Source organism: Bos grunniens, chromosome 4, assembly GCF_055505025.1.
Source record: "Bos grunniens cultivar Pamir isolate PY7600 chromosome 4, Bosgru_T2T1.0, whole genome shotgun sequence".
Lineage (NCBI taxonomy): Eukaryota > Metazoa > Chordata > Mammalia > Artiodactyla > Bovidae > Bos > Bos grunniens.
The window spans coordinates 28,713,769-28,734,136 of NC_141168.1; the positions used below are offsets into that span (position 1 = coordinate 28,713,769).

General features: G+C 43.6%; 1 protein-coding gene across 7 annotated transcripts in view; it reads left to right on the top strand.

Annotated features, from left to right (window-relative positions):
• The window catches only part of GRM8 (glutamate metabotropic receptor 8), an 868,572-nt gene that overhangs the window by 6,151 nt on the left and 842,053 nt on the right, over nt 1-20,368 (top strand). For 6 of the 7 annotated variants that reach the window (XM_086395795.1, XM_086395792.1, XM_086395796.1 and 3 more), the window contains one exon: nt 9,102-9,924. In XM_086395795.1, the coding sequence (XP_086251921.1) occupies nt 9,415-9,924 (510 nt within the window). In that variant the 5' untranslated portion in view covers nt 9,102-9,414. Of the gene's footprint in view, nt 1-9,101; nt 9,925-20,368 lie in introns of those variants that run through there. The other variant, XM_086395802.1, reaches the window with a different exon arrangement.

A 20,368-nucleotide genomic window follows, 5' to 3' on the forward strand; every position in this document is an offset into this window, starting at 1 on the left:
GGAGTTCCGTGTCCTACTGGGGATGGCGGGGGGCGGCGGGGGGTGGGGGGCGGGAAGGCGGAAGGAATGGTCTCAGGAATCTTGAGTTTAAAAAGCAAAGGCGAGGCACCGGGCAGCTCCCCCGAAGCACCTGCGGCCAGTGTGGCCCCAGTTTGGCACCGACCCGCGCGGGGCGTGGGTACTCTGGGTGCCAGGTGCGGCGGGGGCGGAGGCGCTCCCTGCCCGGTCGCGCGCTGAACCTAAATTCCCCAGGCGCGCGGGGGGACTGGGGCGGCGCCGCAATACCCCGGCGGCGCGGGAAAGCCAGAGGACAGGGTAGTTCTCCTAAGGCCCTGGCTCTACCGGGAGCCTGGGTTCAACAGTCGAAGGAACTGAGAAGAAAAAGGAAGATGCGGCAGGGAAGAGGGGAGCGGGGGTGGGGTGAGTGGCTGCGGGCTGAAATCTCGGCAGAGGTAGAGAATCCTCTGAGCCGCACCGAGAGCAAGCCCAGCTGCTCAGCTAAACAGCTTGGAGATCCCTTGAGGTTCGTACAGTTGGTGAAAATATAACAGACCCCCTCTTTTCCACCCCCAACGTCTGTCGAACTCGCTCTCTTGGTGCAAATGAAATGCAGAAGGGTGTGCGAGTCACCCAACTGCGCAAGACCCCACCCCCCACACCCCCCGCCATCCAGGCTGCCCTGAAGACTTGTTTCCCTGGTGGCCCAAATTACGGAGCCCAGGATCAGAGAGTATGTGAGCGCCTAGGAGGGTGGGGATGAAAACAGACCCACCCGCCAGCTGCAGAAGCCCCAAACCCTCAGACCCCGAAGCGAGTCCTGCTCGAGAAGGAGTAAATGCCCTATTTGCCATTTGGGGGTGATCCCTTCCCATAGACCTGACGGCGTTGGAGTCTCGCAAACACCCAAGAATAAGCTACCGTCTCGGCCACCACCGCGCTTGAATACAAATTCTGCCAACAGACGAACTGGAAAACCGGGTTGGTGGTGGAGATACTAAGACACATCTTAAACGGGAGAAATGAGTTTGATGATAGCTGCTGTTTCGCTTGAAAGAAAAAAAATAAAAAAGAGAGAAAAAGAGCCACCAGCAGGTAGATCTTGGATAAACAGCTTATTGCACTCGACTGTAATTTCCATTTTCCGTTATGAAATTGTTTGTCAATAATTGCAAATGGCTACAGAAACCACTTTAGTTTACCTCGGTCACTTGCTTGTGACTAATGCCCTGAAAGATCTCTGTCAGAGACAGAATCAGCTATATGAAATTCATTGCCTGGTTCTTGAAAATATGTAGTTTGATGATTTTGAAGAGAAAAGCTTTACCCATCAGGGAAAATGAAGTAAGATTTTTTTAAATGCAGTTTTCTCATTTCAGAGTCAACTTACAGGTTGTATCATACTTGGGATAAAGACAAAGAAATTGTCATTTTTGCTTTTAAACCAGGGATCTGGGGAGGAATAGATAAGAGGAGGCTCCCAGCAGAGGATTTATCTAGACTAAAGAAAAAGATGCTGAGAACACAGCTCTTTACTGTTATTTAGGCTTCATTTGTTCTATTTGGTTGGTGCTAACTAGTTCTGCCCTCCTGCTCCTTTTACAAATTATTACTACTTGAATAATTCTAAAAACATCTAATGCCAAAAGGAATAATAAAAGGAAGAGTTGAGCTCCAGTGAGTGCGGGAGAAAGTTAGAGGTCTGGAGAGATGTGCTCTTTTCAGAGTTGGCTGGGCAGGTTGCAGCTGCTGTGGGGCTTGTTTAATTGGTATTTGTGCAGCAACAACCCGCTGACATTCACACTGGCAACATCTCATGCCAATCATTGTGGAAGAACCGTTCCACTATCTTCAGGGCATGAGACACAGGACACTGTACACATGTGCACAGGGTAGCAACGATTTTTTCCCCCTCCAACTTCCTTCTTGTCCTCTTCCTCCTGTAGTTAGGATGCCCAACAGAAAGAGGACTTTGCTTTCATCTGGGGAGTGGGGTTGTGCTGTCCCAATATCTTAAAAAGAAATGGTTGCATGGACTTATCTCTTAACTGGACCCACAACAAAGATCTGGCCACATCTCCATGCCTGTTGAATAGGCTGGTGTTTTAAGGTTCAGGTAATTGCTGATGTTTTCTTGACAGGACCTGATTGGACATCACCAGACTCACTCATGTAGTTTGCTCTGGTGGGGGCACGGTCACCCCATGATGTTCTGGGAGAAATGGATATAAATGGAGAATCAGCTGGATTATAATGTTTCCATCCCAAGGTGGGCGGAGTTCTGTTTGCTAAATTTAGGTTTGGATTTAGATTTAGAAATTTAGATTTGAACTATCTTTTTCCGTTCCCTCCTTCTTCCCTCCCTCCCTCCCTTTCTTTTCTTTCTTTCCTCCTCCCGCCCTTTCTCCCTTCCTTTCCTGCTTTCCCCTCTCCCCTTCTTCCTCTCTTCTTTCTTAGCTCAGAGAGTTCTTTGATTTTCATTTCTACTTAGTACTTGAATTCAAGTTGTGATAACTCACTCCCTGACTGAGGACCTTGAGCACGGTGCATTCTTCTCCCAGGACCTGCCTTCCAAGTGGTGGGCATTGCTGTGGGAGGGATTTGAGAGGCTCCAGACTCAGGGTCACTCCCCACTTTGACTTGTTACAATGTCAGTCCTAATCACTATTAGAGACATTTCTTTGGTAAAGAAATTGTGGATCTCCTGGAAACAGTGTTATAAAATGCAGATGTTCCAGTTGGGGGTGACAAGTAATGCATCTTCAGGTTTTGATCCCTGTTGATGAATTTGCTCCTTGCCTGGGGAGGGCCAAAGTAACAAGAGAACCAAGTCTTAAGATTTTGACCTGCAGAACACACACATCAGCACTGACGGAGGGAAGATCCAGGTCTGGGGCAGGAGGGAGCAGGTGTGCAGAAGTGGGAAGATGTAGAAGAGGCTAAAGAGGAGTATGTGCAAATTACTGGGCACATACTTTTCCAGGTAAAGGTGTATCTGTGGTAAAAGCCTTAGTGGTAGAAGCTCTGCATCATATCCTGCATACAACTTAGGAAGGCTTCCTCTTGTCCTCTTCTCCCTACAGAAGAATATCTTGTCACCACTTTCTCCAGAATAACCCTCTTGGATGCTCCAAGTGTCCATGAACTTCAGCTCTCCAGCCAGATGTTGATCTCCATTGACTTTCCTCTTATGTCCTTCTTTCCAGTTTTCTTTTGATTCATTGGACACATGACTTATTAAGGTCTGACCAGCCCTGTGTATGATGGAAAAGTGTTTTTTCTTCAGGTCTTCCAAGTCTTCTAAGCACAATATATCAGTAAACTATTTGAATTGTAGGACCAATTGTTAAAGAATAGTGTCCCTGTGCATTCTTATAGCACTTGGCAGTTTATGAAGTACCTTGATATACATTGTATCATTTGACTTCAAAACCCTGGGAGGTGGCCAGAAATCATCCCTCAGTTTAGAAACAAACTGGTCCCAGGTTAGTGACTTACCCTGTGCCGTGGAGTGAGTGGAGTGAGTGCTGGGCGCACTTCTCAGACCCTAGGATGCCACACTCACAGTTCAAACCTTCAAATCAAGGTCAGCTGGCCATCCATCATGGTCTGCTGCACCCAAGAGTGTGAGGTAAGGGAAAGAAGGTACAATCAGTCGATGTGAATTCGTGCCCAAGATTTTAGACATATTCGTATAATCCTTCTGTTTTTAGATTCCTTACATCCCCAGTGGAGGCTGTGACACCAACCTCATTGGGAGTATCGTGCAGTGGAAGTGAGATAACATGTGCGAGGGTCCAGGCATGTTGTGTTTGTTGTTCAGTCGGTCAGTTGTGTCTGACTCTTTGCGATCCCATGGACTGTAGCCTACCAGGCTCCTCTGTCCCTGGGATTTCCCAGGCAAGAATACTGGAGTGGGTTGCAGGCACATTGTAGCACTCAATAAATGTTGGTTTCACCCCTTCCCCTCTCCTTATATGATACATATTATAAAAGTGGCTTCTCATTACTTTAAATGTGGTCTTTTTATGCAATGGTTGTGTTATTAAAAATAAAAAAAATGGCACAAATTGAATTCTACTAAATCAGATTGCATTTTAGATGCATGGGGGGATTTAGCTATTTAAAGGAAACCCGTGGTGAATTCTTTTGTAATGCAAATAATCACCTTCTAATTTATCTGTTTAGTCAGTTGAGCTTCTCTTGTATCAGATTTTCTTAATGTGGGGCCTGCTCCTAGAGAAGAGCTTTCACAATCCTCTTTTACTGATGGGAAAAAGCCACTCAGCTTGCAAACAAAATCAGTTATTGTGTTCTGTTGGCAAAGCCTTGCTCTGGTGTTTTGAGCATAATCTCATATTCCTTTATTATTAAATAATAGAACCTCAGAACGGGAAGCTGGAAGACACCTTAGAGATTATATGGTCCATCTCACTCATCTCACAGATGAGGAAATGGAAGCACATAGAGGTGACGTGACATGTTGAGTGTCACCAGCCAGGGACTGTCAGACAAGGATCCAAATCTGGGACTCTCTTACCAGGGAAGGCTCTGTCTAGCCCATCCTCACTCTGCCCCAACCAGAATTCCAGGGCTGTGCACACCTATGGTGGCAGAGGAGGTGACAAACAAATCTGATGCATTTTCTACAGCAGCTGAAAAAGGGCTGCAAGTACGGGGAGAAACTGCCAAATTTGCAATTTTGTGAATTGATGACAATATTTGGTTTAACCTTTTTGTTAAAGAGCTGAATAGAATCCAGCAGAGGGAGGCTGTTTGGCCTTTTTATGAGAAAATGATTACAATCCTTGGCTATTTCTGTTCCTGTAAGGATTTTATCCTGTCATGTCTCAAAAGCACTAGCCAAGTGCTGGAGGAAGACCTGGTGACCTGGTGACAGCTCCTGATAGATCCCCCCCCACCGACTCCTCACTAACCCCCCACCACAAGGCTTGGTGGTTTTGTTCTCACTGTTATCAGGCTGCCTGGGAAACCTGATTTGAAGCCCAGGCGTTTGGACAAACTGCATTTGACATTCTCAATCCTTTGAAAGATTCAGAAATCACCCTGCCCTGGAAGTGTCCCCAGGTGACCCCTCCTAATGAGTGCATTGTTTTTCTTAAAGAGCTGGTCAACAAAGCTGTGCCTGTTTCTGAAAGACTTCAGTGGAGGGGCAGCGCCTTCTCCTTGTGTTGTCCCAGTCAATCTCTGCAGCTCTGGGGGGTTTCCTCAAAGGGCAGGACCCCCCCGCCCTGGAGGACTTTGCCTGTGGTGCCATTCAGGTCTTTGGGCCATCTTCAACCTCTTTGAGCCTTTTTTCCCTCTCATTTACATACGAGCTTGGCGTATGAAAATTCAATGGATACTCTGTTAGGTGAGTCTTTGATACAGAGAAGGTAGGGCTTCCTGGGTTGTGCTAGTGGTAAAGAACCCACCTGCCAGTGCAAGAGACATAAGAGACGTAGGTTCAATCCCTGGGCTGGGAATATCCCCTGGAGGAAGAAATGGCAGCCCACCCCAGTATTCTTTGCCTGCAGAATCCCATGGACAGAGGAGCCTGGCAGGCTACAGTCTATAGGGTTGCAAAGAGTTGGAGATGACTGAAGTGATTTAGTAAGCATGCACTGAGAAGGTACCTAGAAAATAAAAAGAAGCAGAATTCACGGTCTTGGCCCTGGAGGAGTTGTCCATACTTTCAGGAAACAGCTGGAGCCACAGACTCAGATCAGGGGGCCTGCTCCCCAGCAGACTTGGGCCAATGCGTTGGCTAATGGAAGTGCTAACGATCTGCAGGGTACCCATATACGATGTACTTAGGACTGGCTGGGAGGTAATGAACAGGGCTGCATGGGCATTTAATGGGTAAGCCTCCTGGAAGGCCCTTCTGAGGGCTTAGAAGCTCCTCTCAGAGGATGTTTTCAGGAGTGTGGACCTCACACCTCTTTGAAGAAGTCCATCAGCTCAGGCTGGTTTGTATCGAGCCCTAGAGGAAGGTCAGTTTCAGAGAAAACCTGATTTTAAATCAAGCCCAGAACCTGAAGTAGAGCTATTTGGCTCGGTAACATAAAAAGGTCATTATTTCATTAAAATTCATTGACTCTGACTAGGATGAGTTTAGATGAAAGCTCCCAAGAATTGCCCAAGAGCAAGATTAGGCAATGCAAGATTATACGATGCCACCAGATTTATGTCGTTTTCCACAAACTTTCAAATATATTTTCCCTTAGAATTTAAAAGGAAAACTAAGCCTTCTAGCCATCAGGAGTCTGATTCTTATGACAATGTATCAGATTTTGAAATAACTGCTGTATTTCAATATTTTATGAGTAGCTCTGATTTTACTTTTAAAGTGACGGAAATTTTCAGTTACAGCCTCACCAACTGGGCAAATATGGAAACAGTTGCTCTGCTTCAGTGAAAAATGAACCACAGACTAAATTAGCAATGATAGGTCCTGTTTACTGAGATCTTACCTTGGCCAGCACATAACCTGTGCCATGTGGCGGGTTCTGACACCCCTTTACGGACCAGAAACTGAGCTTCGGAGAGGTTATGTGCCATTAATTCTATGTTGCAAAGGAGGAAACTTAAGCAAAAATACAAGTAAACTGCCCAATAAATAACAACCAAAATAGAACTTCTCATTTTCCATTTAAGAGCATTCATCCAGTAAACAAGGGCTTCCCTGGTGGCTAAGACGGTAAAGATTCTGCCCACAGTGTGGGAAACCTGGGTTCAATCCCTGGGTTGGGAAGATCCCCTGGAGAAGGGACTGGCTACCCACCCCAGTATTCTTGCCTGGAGAATTCCATGGACAGAGGAGCCTGGCTGGCAACAGTCCATGGGGTCGAAAAGAGTTGGACACGCCTGAAGGACTTACACACACATCCACTAAACAAAACTAATTTTTGTCTCTCTGTTACTCGCTCCCCAACTTTTCCTTAACTTAAAGCTCTAAACAGACCTATGGGATGCATACCTTTAAAAGAAACTCTATTTTACTATTTCCAGGGCTGTACAGCAAGGGGAACTAGGTTAGTGTTATGTGAGTGGCAGAGGTAAGGATGACTTGTAATTAACAGATGAACTGTGTTTATGGTCATCTATAATTGATAACCATTTATTCTCTGAAGTGTTTTAAGTACTTGGGAGGTGGCTTGGAGTAACGAAGAAAGGCTGGTCATTGAAGAACAGCACATTCCCTTTTCCTCTTCATCATCTCTTCTTTGAGTATCCATTCATTCTGTGCTCTGCCAGAAAGGATACACTCAGGGTCAGCCCAGCCCTGTGGACTTGGTCTCAAGCCCTGAATTAGTGGTCAGAGTTAAAGTTTTATTGTCTTCTAACTGGTCTTCCTTGTGAAACTGTAAAACACAATACTCCTTCTCTTAATGGGTGGTTGGGGTAATTTATGGTCCATCACTTCAATGGCGTCATCCAGAAAGTCAACTTGACTTTCTAAGTGTTTTCCTCTTATGGAATGCCTGAGGTCAGGCTGTTGCCAAATCAGATTTTCTGTGGGACAAGCAGCTGCTAGGAAAATTACATGTGATAGAACATCTGACAAGTGGTGAGAAAAAACGGAAAAGGACTAAGTATTTTGGAGCAGAATTGGGAAAATCCAGAGCTTGGCAAGTGTCAAGAGTCCAGAAATGCTTATCATGGGCAGACAAGAACTGTCTCAACAGACTGGGTCATTGGCTGTATTTCTGAGTGTGTTCCAGGTGTGTACTCTGAAATTCCAGGCAGTGGGCTCTGACGAGTCCCCTCTCTTCATCTGAAATTGAAAAAAGTGCAGCCTTCTCTGAAGGGTTTTGGACATATGTTCAGTTGTTCTCTAGGGAGGCACCATCCTCTCCTTTGGGATAGTGAGGACAGGATGAAAATTTTATGAACTGGAAATTGAACAAGTGAATGGAAAATACAACCAGATGTTGGTTGACTAGGGTAGAGGAGAATTATCCACATTTCAGGTTTCAAATTTGTTTGTATAAGTAGGTTAGAAATGAACATTAGATTACCCATTCTAGCAAAATATGTTGGTGTGTTTACCCTGTTAATTGCATGTACATTTCAAACATCAAATGCCCTTCCATGAAGTCAGTTCCCATTTTCAGTTAAACCTCCACTAAAGTCCTTTGAAAAAAATCTCATGGAATTATTTAAGAGTGAAGGTCTTAGAATAAACTTCTACCAGATTTGCTTGTAGTTGTTTTCACTCTTGGTTATTTCTCATCTTGATGAAATGACTGTTTTTCCCACTGAGTCAGACAAAATTGAGAAACTCTAGTTCATCTCCAGCTCTGATTTGGTCATAGTGATTCTAGGATCAAGGAGTGTTTACTTCAGAACTGCAAGCATACCGATTGCTTCCATTCTGACAAATTAATGGGAAACATACAAAGGTGATAGGAATATTTTTCACATATAACCCACCCTATATGTTTGATTTTCATGTCATTTTTTATTACCAGAGAACAATAAGATAATTTACATGAAATCGCTGACATTCTATGTTTAATCTTTTCACAAGCTCTAAAACTTACACATTTTGGGCTCCTTGGGTGGATTTTTTCTCTCTCTCTTTCTCTTTTTTTTTTTTGTGATTGAATAATCACTTTTCCCCTTGGGAGATCCGAGGCACCAAAAAATGTCATTAACAGATAACTGGCTTGTTGAATACATCACAGAAAATAGCCGTTCATTCTGATTTTGTGGACAAAATTTAAATGCTAAATTCAGACAGCTGTAAAAAGCAAAAACAGATTTGAAAAGAAATAATACCATCAATCACAGGATTTTTACCTTCCTGGAAACTGGATTTGTTGAAATAAAATGGTAAATAAAAGTACTTTCTGATTTGGAAGAGTCAACCTAGTTACTGATAACTTTTCTGTTTCTCTTGCTCCAAAAGTGTCATCCATCTCTGTTTAGATGCAGTGCAGCCAGGTGTTCAGAATCATAAGGGGACAGAAGGAATTAGTTTCTTACTGAATAGTGAAAATGAAACAACAAAAAAAGAGGTCAGTGCAAACAGGGCTTAAGAAATGAAAAATGTAGGCCCATTGAATGGAACCCTTTCTTTTCTTCCTTCTGCCCTCCAGGAATAATTCTGCTACAGGGCTGACTTCAAGAACGTGAATTGGTGACCTCATCCCAACATCAGAACCTCAGCTGTTTCTCTGATTTTTGCATCATTCCAGGCAAGTTGACTTTATGTGGAAATAAAATAGAACCTTGGGGTCTGATGGAAATTCACTGTGACATTCAAATCAAGAACACTTGCTGAAACCCACAGAGCCTTTTCCCCATGGGCCCTGATGGTAGCCTCCAGAAGGTGCAGCCTCAGGTGGTCCCCCTTCTTCTGTGGCAAGAATAAACTTTGGGTATTGGATTGCAACACCGCCCGTGGAGAAAATGGTATGCGAGGGAAAGCGATCAGCCTCTTGCCCTTGTTTCTTTCTCCTGACGGCCAAGTTCTACTGGATCCTCACGATGATGCAAAGAACTCACAGCCAAGAGTATGCCCATTCCATTCGAGTGGATGGGGACATCATTTTGGGAGGTCTCTTTCCTGTCCATGCAAAGGGAGAGAGAGGGGTGCCTTGTGGGGAGCTGAAGAAAGAGAAGGGGATCCACAGATTGGAGGCCATGCTTTATGCAATTGACCAGATTAATAAGGACCCTGATCTCCTCTCCAATATCACTCTGGGTGTCCGGATCCTCGACACCTGTTCCAGGGACACCTATGCTTTGGAGCAGTCCCTAACGTTTGTGCAGGCTTTGATAGAGAAGGATGCTTCCGATGTGAAATGTGCTAATGGAGATCCGCCCATTTTCACCAAGCCTGACAAGATTTCTGGTGTTATCGGTGCTGCCGCGAGCTCCGTGTCCATCATGGTGGCTAACATTTTAAGACTTTTTAAGGTAGGTAAAGGCACTAGACAATTCTGACCATTGTGAAAAGACAATAAGTAGTCCTAATTCCAGCTGCAGGTTTAAGAAGAAAGTGAACCCAGTAAAGATGCTCATAGACTCTTTCAGGGCCACAGTTTCCCCAAAGAGAGGAGTTTGTGTCTAGGTTTCTACAAGTGTTGATTTGGTTCCACGTTTTTAAAGCAATTAATTGGATTGATTGTGACTTTTTTTTTTCTGAACAAACAGGTGATAATTCCCATGACATGTTGAATCCTCAGTATCTTGTGATATTCTCTTTTAATTTAATTTTTATTTAACACTGAAAGCATTTTGTATTGGGGTATAGTCCGTTAACAATATTGTGGTAGTTTCAGGTGAACATTGAAGGGGCTCAGCCGTACATATACATGTACCCTTTCTCCCCTAGTCCCCTCTCCCATCCAGGCTGGCACATAACGTTGAGCAGAGTTCCATGTACTATACAATAAGTTTTTGTTGGTTATCCATTTAAATATAGCAGTGTGTACATAACTGGGCTGATTTTAAAGCAAAGCAAGTAGTTTTTGAGAGTCTAATGAATTTTTAGCTCATTTATCAGATCAAATGTTTTTATGGTATTTGAGGTATAAGATAATTTACTTGGTGAAACCTCCTTAATGTGGGATGCTCTGTTATGACAAAAGTTGCTGTGTGAGGAAATTGCATTTATCACTAATGTGTAGATGGGAGTGACACTCTGGACTAGAAGATGGCCATGAAGTTGTCAGGTTTATTCTAGCTACAATGGAGCAGCATCTCATTAATTCAGACAATTCTTATTGCATTAAAAGCTCAGATTTAGCAGGATAATGCGAAACGTTTTGGTTTAGGATGATCTATTACCTACAGATTGCATTTACATATCAGATAAAATTGGCAAAAGAATATAAATATGAAACAATAGTTTGAAGGCATAAAGTCCCATAAAGTTATTGTAACTTATTTTTCATTAACATTCTCATTTTATTTATTAATATTTGTTATGTAGTCTTTGGTAATAGGCAACATTTTAAAAACTGAAAATATTTGTCACTCTGATTTTTTTACTTAGTGGGACATGACTTTTCCAACTTATTCTGAATTAATGAGTCTTCATTTAATATTATGAGAAACTGTTTCTGTGTGTATTAGATTTAAAAATATTAAAAGAATATGGAGAAGTCAGATAGATGACAGATATAATGACGAAAATGAACAAAGTGATGGAAAACTTAAAAAAAATAGAAGTGTTCAAATCAAAGTCTTTCTGGTTTGGAAGCTGTCTTGGAGGACCATCTAGTCTGGTTCATGTCTACAACATCCCCCTAGCTTCTGTATGAATTCCCTTAGTTTAGAGGAGAGAATGGTAAGAGACAGCTTAATGACTATTTTCAGATTGATGAAATTTTCTCAAATGAGGATGCTGCTGAGCAGAAGTGCTCTGTGTCTAAGGAGTACTGAAGAGTCACACAAAGGCATCAGGGAATGCCTGAGATATTTGAGCCAGACGTTAGGAAGAGCCTCCTTGGCAAGAAGGATGCCAAATTGAAATAGGTGGCCAAAGGTGCTCTAGTTCTCCATCTCTGGAAACTTTCAAAGGAAACTGGATAAAGTTGTTAGCAACTTCTTTTGGGCCAACTGACCCCTTACCTGGAGCCAAGGTAACCCCTTACCTGTGTTAGTCTGTTGGATTATTTAATGAGAAAATGCAGGTGAAGGATTCCACCAGGACCTGACTGTCCTTTGTCTGCTTGGGCTGCCAAAGGAAATTTCAGGCTACCCAAAGGGCAGGTTTTGTTTTAATGCATTCTAGACCTGGCTTCTCTCTGCTTTGTTCTTCTCTCACTGAGAGGCCAATTCTCTCCTTACCCTCTTGGGTGACTCTGAGGGACCTTATTCAGCCAGGTGGGAGAACTACCATTGACTCTGGGCAGAGTCCAGTGCTGTAGGCCAATTCTGGAAACCATCCATCAGCAGATGAAGGGGCTGCCATTCCTGCCTTTTAGCCAGGAGGAGATCTTGGTTATGCTGCTAAGTCGCATCAGTCGTGTCCGACTCTGTTCGACCCCATAGACGGCAGCCCACCAGGCTCCCCTGTCTCTGGGATTCTCTAGGCAAGAACACTGGAGTGGGTTGCCATTTCCTTCTCCAATGCATGAAAGTGAAAAGTGAAAGTGAAGTCCCTCAGTCCTGTCCGACTCTTCGCAACCCCATGGACTGTAGCCTACTAGGCTCTTCCATCCATGGGATTTCCCAGGCAAGAGTAGTGGAGTGGGGTTATGCTAGGTGTCATAACTAAGACCAGTATGCTGGTCCAGAGTGAGCATTTAATATCTGGAAGCAGATATATTTTTTAACCAAATAACTGGGGCTTGAAAAATTTGTCTTTTATAAGCAAGTGAGAAGATGTAAGTGATCAGCCGGTCTTCTAGCTGAACCTGGAATCACGTGACTGAATTGATAATTGCAGTTTCATCGTTGTGCCATTTTCATTTATTTTGATGATTTATATGAGACCTCCAGCCAGCGCTCCACACTGATATTAATTATGAAATGATGATGGTCACTTTTGGAATAGAAAATGTTTCACTTTATGTGTGAAAATATATTCTGTTTAAACATGTATGCTAGGACTGACATGAAATATTAGAATAGTTATCAAAGGAATGATTGGCAAATTAATGCATTGGGGAAGGGCTTATACTTCCTTTTGAAAGATTAATACTTTGATTAACCAAATGCTGTGACTGTGAATAAAATTAAACATTTAGGACAATTTTATGGAGCTTGGGACCCTCCAGAACAGCATATGACCCACAGTATCTAAAAAAACTCCTGGATATCAACATTGTGTCACTTATTCCTGGATTAATGGAGTTACAGAAGGTTGAGCATCTTGGTTTGGAAACCCACAAACGATTAACCCTGACCGTGAGGGATGTAAACAAGGTCTTGATTAACGAATTTATCACTGTCCTGCTCAACAATAAGCATTAGTTGGGTTTTTTAGAATCTGTTTAAAATTATATAGAAAATATCTGGGCTGAAATAAGAATTAACTCCGAATGTCTCAGTTCTCTTTTTTATGGAGAGTCCGGGTAAAGCCACGTAGTATCTGCCTGGGCTACGTTGTGAAGGAGACAAAGTCCTTCGGGCACCCCCAGCTTCCTCTTCCTTCAGTCTGACCTACCTTGGCAGTCTTTCCTGGCTTCATGTCCCTCTGTGTTCTCCTAACTGCAGTCTTGTTTCAGGAAAGGAGGTATATGCCATCTGCATATAGCATGTCTGTTTAAGTCAGAGGAAGATTCTGTTTTTCGTGGGATCACGAATTGTGGTTTGATGAAATGGTGTATCTTTGTAAAGGGAATTCAGACACGGAGGGAGGTTCATTTAGCCCTCCAGAGACAGCACTTTTGGGGGTGGAGAACAGTGGGCGGGAGACTCAAGAGACACGAGTTCCATCCCTTGGTGGGGAAGATCTCCTGGAGAAGGAAATGGCTACCCACTCCAGGATTCTTGCCTGGGAAATCCCATGGACAGAAGAGCCTGGTGGGCTGCAGTCTGTGTGGTCACAGAAAGTGGGACATGACTGAGCATGCTGGCAGCCCACCACCATGCACCTATGCATCTCCTCTGCCCTGGAATACAGCTGGTCCTGCTCCTTTCTAGAGTGAAGGAACGTTGCCCTTTGTTTCTCTTCCTGTCAAAGCTCAGGGGCAAATGAAAAAATCAGTCCTTTAATTTAAGAGGTGAATTGGACAGGGAGTGGAGCCAGACTACTGGTGAGGGGGACGGGCAGAAGCTGCCCTGTGGCCCCGCCCCTGGGGCACTGAATGCCACACTAAACCAGTGATTGTCTACCCGGGTCAAGGGGCGTGCACTGTCTCCTCCTGCCCGGGGGATGGGGTATCAGCGGTCAGAACTACCTCAGAGGCTTTTCCTGTGACAGGACCCAGTGAGTGCGAGCCTGCCAACTCCCGCCTGAGAACCATTTTTACTGATTGCACTGTCTCCTGTTTCTCAGGAGCACTGGAAGTGAAAACAAGTTTGAGAGTCACAGACAGAACGTAAATGATCTGAACTTTTTAGAAGTGCTACACACAGCCTTAGCACACACACACACACACGTCATATTTGGGTTAACAGAGGGGCAGAGCAGTCACCTCGGTGACTGTTTTATGTCTAACCAAGTGCTGGGAAAGATTGAGGACAGAAGAAGAAGAGGACTACAGAGAATGAGATGGTTGATGGCAACACTGACTCAAAGTGTTGCAGAAACCAGTAATTGAGAAACCAAGCACCACACTGGGAGAGCTGGAGAATTCTGGCTTATTAGCTCAGCTGTTGGAGGAGTTAACACTCCAAGCTCTGAGCCCTGAACAAAGGGGTTACATAGTTTTTATACATTGGCAAGGAGATCCAACCACTCCATTCTGAAGATCAGCCCTGGGATTTCTTTGGAAGGAATGATGCTAAAGCTGAAACTCCAGTACTTTGGCCACCTCATGTGAAGAGTTGACTCATTGGAAAAGACTGATGCTGGGAGGGATTGGGGGCAGGAGGAGAAGGGGACGACAGAGGATGAGATGGCTGGATGGCATCACTGACTCGATGGACGTGAGTCTGAGTGAACTCTGGGAGTTGGTGATGGACAGGGAGGCCTGGCGTGCTGCGAATCATGGGGTCACAAAGAGTTGGACATGACTGAGTGACTGAACTGAACAGAACTGAGGCATGATTAAGCAGGTTTGTGGGTTTGCAGAGGCTGGGTGATTGCAAAGAGCAGGACAAGGGTGAGTGAGATAAGCTCCAGTTCCTAGTATTGTGAGTCCCCATTTTCTGAGACCTACGTGATCCAGACTTTGCAAGGAGCAAGCTGAGTTACAGAGGCAGAAGGAGCAGGAGGTTATGTAAAATTTTAACTTTTCCTCTTCAAATGGACATGAACTTGGGCAGACTCCAGGAGATAGTGGAGGACAGGGAAGCCTGGCATGCTGCAGTCCATGAGGCTGCAAAGAGTTGGACATGACTGAACAATTGAACAAAAACAACAGCAATGTTAATATTTGTAGATAATAGTAGGATCGATTAGGATAACTGCAAAGTGGCAAACTCAGAAAACTCGGAACTGCTCCAACCTGCATGAAAGCAGATCTGCCATTTCAGTGGCTCCTGCGTTGCAGAGAGACCAAAGAAAAGAGGAGTCCAACTCTCAGATAGAGATTGTGTAGTTTGAAAAGAATTAAAAAGAACGAGAGGGTCTTTTGGGTATGTTGGCCAGGGAGCCCATCATTTAAATTTGTTTTATAAAGCAGTTTCGAGGAATTTGCATATGTTTTATAAAGAGCTGGGATTTTTTTCCTTTTCTAGAAATTTCCACCCCTCTCCTTTAAATTAGAGCAAATCTGCTCCTCAAAACACTAATCATGTCTTACTGTGGGCAAAGATTGAACATTCTAAGTTAAAAATAGCACATTGGCGCTTGGAGGTAATGCATGTTAATGTCCACATAGATGCATCGAGGTTAAGAAAGGACAGTGTCAGATGTAATTCTCTTTCTCCTGTTTTTCTGGTGAACTTTACCTAGAGTTAATTTTCGACTATTGAAGGATGGGAGGTTAGTCTATAGTGTATGCTTTCCAAAGTAATCAAATGGGACTTTTGAATGGAAATCCACTTGTGGGCTAGATAATTTCTCCCCGTGTGGAAGCGTCCTGGCTCTAAATGGCTAAAATTGACCTTCATGTTAAGTTGGTGAAGTACAGTGAAGCATCCCATTGCCCTAGATGTGCTCGCCAACCCTTCTGTGTTTACAAAGATGTATTTTCTTCCAAGAGACTCCACTAATTGCAGCAACCACTCCCATAAAGCCAAGCATTTTGCAAGTTATTTATTGCTTACAATGGGCTTTCTTCACTCTAAACTCTGAACAGGTAAATCTGCCTATCCAGGCTTATCTAGTTAGATGGACAGAAAAATGAGCCCAATCAATAAACTCAGCAGGAGGCAACATTTTATGTTAAATCTTATTTGATGGCAAATAGATAATGGAAAATTGAAAGATAGACTCCTCAGTCAATCCTTTGCTTCTGTGTCAAGCTCTAATTGAGTTTTGTAAAGAGCCTATTCACTTCAGATGAGAGATGACGGGTGTTCTCTCTTAGTGCCTCTAAGTGGGTGAGATGGGGGAAATGGGCACTGCCTGTTGTCACTGACACAACTCGGCAATAGGGATACATAAATGTCCAGATGTGGTCATGCCACTCTTCTTAAAGCTCTCATGGCCGTCATTACTTCCATGATGAAGATCTACTTCCACTTGGGCAAGTCTTTTCTCACTTCTCTCCACTACATTAAGTTTCTCTGTTACATGTAACAAAGCTCCATGAGGGCAGGATGATACCCATGATAAGCGTAGGGCATACATGTCTTATTTGTGGTTGTATTTCCCATACCTAGTATGGACCTATCTGGAAACCCAATAAATGTTTGCTGAATGAATGAATGAACCATATCTCTCCACCCACTTCCACCACCCTCACCCCAATTCTAGATTTTGGAAACAATAGGTGTTGGGTACATAGAACAGATATGGGATTTTTTGTGTTGTACTTTTGTACTGTTTGAGAAAAAGGAGCAAAAGGAGGGAAAGGAGGAGAAAGAAGGAGAGATGGTATATTTGGGGAATTCCTATATTTTCTTGTGCTACCTCATTTTCCTACCAATGCATGTTTTCTCCAAACAGATTTTTAAAATTAAAAATTAAGTAAAAGACATGAGCACATTCTCATTTTGAAAGTCCAAGCGACGAATAAGTAAATAGTGTAAAATGGAAAGAGGCTATATTCAAACACACATATCTCTCAGTAAAGTTACATACACAGAATTTTATTAACAGATATGCCTTATGACATTGTTTTTTTTTTTTTTTTTCATATAACAATGTGACTGGGAGAGATTTCCATATTGGTTAGTATAGATTCACCTCAGTAATTCTCAACCCTGGCTGCATGTTACCATCACCTGGATAGTTTTTTAAAAAGCCCAAATCCTACAAGACGAACAAAACTGGGGTGGAGCCCTGGCATTGGTGTATTATAATCACCAGGTGATTCTGTTATTTGTCCAGGACTGAGAGCTATAAAACTTTAATTATATGAATAGAGCATCATTTATTCAATAAATCCTTTAAGTTATTTGACTTTGATTTCTTAAGGTCACTTAATCATTTAAAAAAAAAAAAAAGTAAAAACAATGCCAGAGGCATTGTTAGATGCCTGAGCACTGTTAGCTCTCAAGTGAATTTTGATGTCATAGAGCCCTTTCTTGGACCAACAGAGGGGCTGAATTAACGAATCCCCCCAAAACACTTTGCTATAAGTTAGACTGACATGACATAGGCCCGCATCACAGGCCATGGCTCTTTATGACGTTGAGTAACTTAGAACCAGTGTTAGTATTGTGGTTGTGTGCTCAGACCGTTAAAGCAGCATCATGACTTGTTGAGTGGAGCAGATTTTAAACTTGGTGAATTTAAATTAAATGTTTCTTACTTTCCCTTTTCCTAGCCTCAAAAGTTTTAACATCTTAAAGTGAATATTGAAGATATCTTAAGACCTGACAGTGATTAATGCCTGTCTTTTCAGTGTTTAATAAGGCAGGGACTTCCCTGGCAGTTCAGTGGTTAACACTCCAAGTTTCCACTTCAGGGGGCCTGGGTTTGATCCTTGGTCAGGAAATTAAGATCCCAAGTGCCAACCATGGTGCAGCCAAAAAAAAAAAAAAAAATTGTTTTAACTAGTGATTGTGAGTGAGGACGGGCTCCCCAGGTGGCGCTAGTGGTAAAGAACACGCTTGCCAATGCAGGAGACATAAAGAGATGCGGGTTTGATCCCTGGGTTGGGAAGATCCCCTGGAAGAGGGCATGGCAATGCACTTGTATCCTTGCCTGGAGAAACCCTTCGACAGAGGAGCCTGGCTGGTTATTGTCCATAGGGTTGCAAAGAGTTGGATATGACTGAAGCAACTTAGCATGCACACATGCGTGAGTGAGGAGAGGGAAGAGGAGAGGGGCAATAAAGGAGTAGGGGAAAGAAGGATTATTATGGGATTATATGAAATCATGTGTGTGAAACTTTTGAAAATTGTTTCAGGACAGGTTTCTTCCCAGACTCTTCAGAAGATAGCTAGAAAGCTATAAAACAAGCCTATAGAATTTAAAGAATCTTTCATTCAGTTAAAAGTCAATAAGGGCTTCCCTGGTGGCTCAGTGGCAAAGAATCTACCTGTCAATGCAGGAGACATGGGTTTGATCCCTGGTTGGGGAAGATCCCACATGTCACAAAGCAACTAAGCCCTGGTGCCACAGCTCTTGAGTCTGAGCTCTAGAGCCTCGGAGCCAACAACTACAGCCCACACACCTTAGAGCCTGTGCTCTGTAACAAGAGAAGCCACCGCAGTGAGAAGCCTGCATACCGCAACTAGAGAAAAAGGCTGCATGGCAATGAAGACCCAGCACAGCCAAAATTAAAAATTTAAGTAAATAATAACGAGGTTGTTTGGAAAGTAGTGAGTTTTTCCAAGAGAATTGTGACAGTACTATGCATTTTTTTCTTTTTTTTTGCATAAGAAGTTGTCTGAAAAGCCTTTCTAGAACAAGTCAGGGTATATGTGGTGGTGGTGGTTTTGTTGCTAAGTCATGTCCAACTTTCGACCCCATGGACTGTAGCCCACCAGGCTCCTATGTCCTTGGGATTCTCCGGATAAGAATACTGGAGTGGGTTGCCATTTCCTTTTCCAGGGGATCTTCCCGACCTAGGAATTGAACGCAGGTTTCCTGCATTGCAGGGAGATTCTTTACCGAGTATGTAGATAAATAAATTTGTGCAAGGAAAGGCCTATGCTCTTCTGTTAACTCTTTCACCCCGAAGATCGCAGTGGTTAGTTTTTTAAAGACATTTAGAGACTTGTTTTTTTTTTTTTAAAGAGAAGTTTTAGCATACAGCCAAATTGAAGGTGGCAGTGCTTTTCTTTGGTTTCAGGACAGGTTTCTTCCCAGACTCTTCAGAAGCTAGCTAGAAAGCTATAAAACAGCCAAAGGTTGTACCTTCTGGGGAAACTTCACCTCTGGGGGCTGCCCCTGGCTCCTGCCCAGTAGCTCTGAAACTTTAGTCTGCATCTGAATCACCCAGAGGGCTTGTGAAAGCAGCATAGCTGAGCCCCTGGCAGAGCTTCTGAGTCAGAAAGTCTGGGTTGGGGTCTGAGACCTGGTATTTCCAGTGGTTCCCAGGTGATGCTGATGCTGCCGTTTTGCCGATCACGCTTTGAGAACCTCTGCTTCCTGCAAATCGCTTGCTGGCTGACTTAGCAAGTCAAAGTACACAAGACAAAAATGAGGTTGAACAATGTTCTGTCTGGTAGCGGCCTTTTATTCTTTTGACTCATGCCTGGTTGAATTTCTGTTCCTATTGGTCATAATCACAGCAGCTGCTGTATGGATCTATTTTTAATTATGTGCCCTTTTGGAAGTTGTGTTCCTTATTAAATAATGCATGGCTCAGGAGTCCTGATCAGTGGAATGGCCTCTTGAACACGGTTCCTAGAGCAGGGTCACTTAGATGACCACGTTTCCTCATTTTTACTACCTATGACAGTGGAGCAGACCGATTTAAGAACCTAGACTGTGAGGTACACATTAACAAGGAATTGAGAACAGTAAGAGACGAAAAGAGGCTATGGTTTGACTCAGCTACCAGCAATTTGTCTTCAGAAACCATGACAGCTACCTCCTGATTTCCATTATGCGATGAGATTGCAAATAACATTCCACAGCAGTCTTAATCAATAGAGGGTCACAAGAGGCCCTCCTTTCCCAACAGTGGGGAGAAAGGGCTTATTTACCCATTAAATTGATAGAAAGCGTTCTCTGGCAAAAGACAGAGACATCTCTTTCAGTTGTATTAAGGGACTCTCCCTATGTCTAAGCACTCTTAATAACATAAAAATAAACGTGTAATCTTCCTGTTGGGCTTCCTAGGTGGCACTAGTGGTAAAGAACCTGCCTGCCAATGCAGGAGATATAGAGGATGAGGGCTCCATCTTTGGGTTGGGAAGATCCCCTGGAGGAGGGCATGGCAACCCACTCCAGTATTCTTTCCTGGAAAATCCTATGGACAGAGGACCCTGGAAGGCTATGGTCCATGGGGTCGCAGAGAGTCAGAGACAACTGAAGTGACTTAGCACAATATTTATATATTTTAAACATATAATGAGTACCAGGCTGGTGGGTTGGGAAGGGATCCAGGTATAACATCAATTTGGGCTTCCCCTGTGGCTCAGGGGGTAAAGAATCAGCCTGCAGTGTGGGAGACCTGGGTTTGATCCCTGGGTTGGAAAGATCCCCTGGAGAAGGGAAAGGCTACCCACTCCAATATTC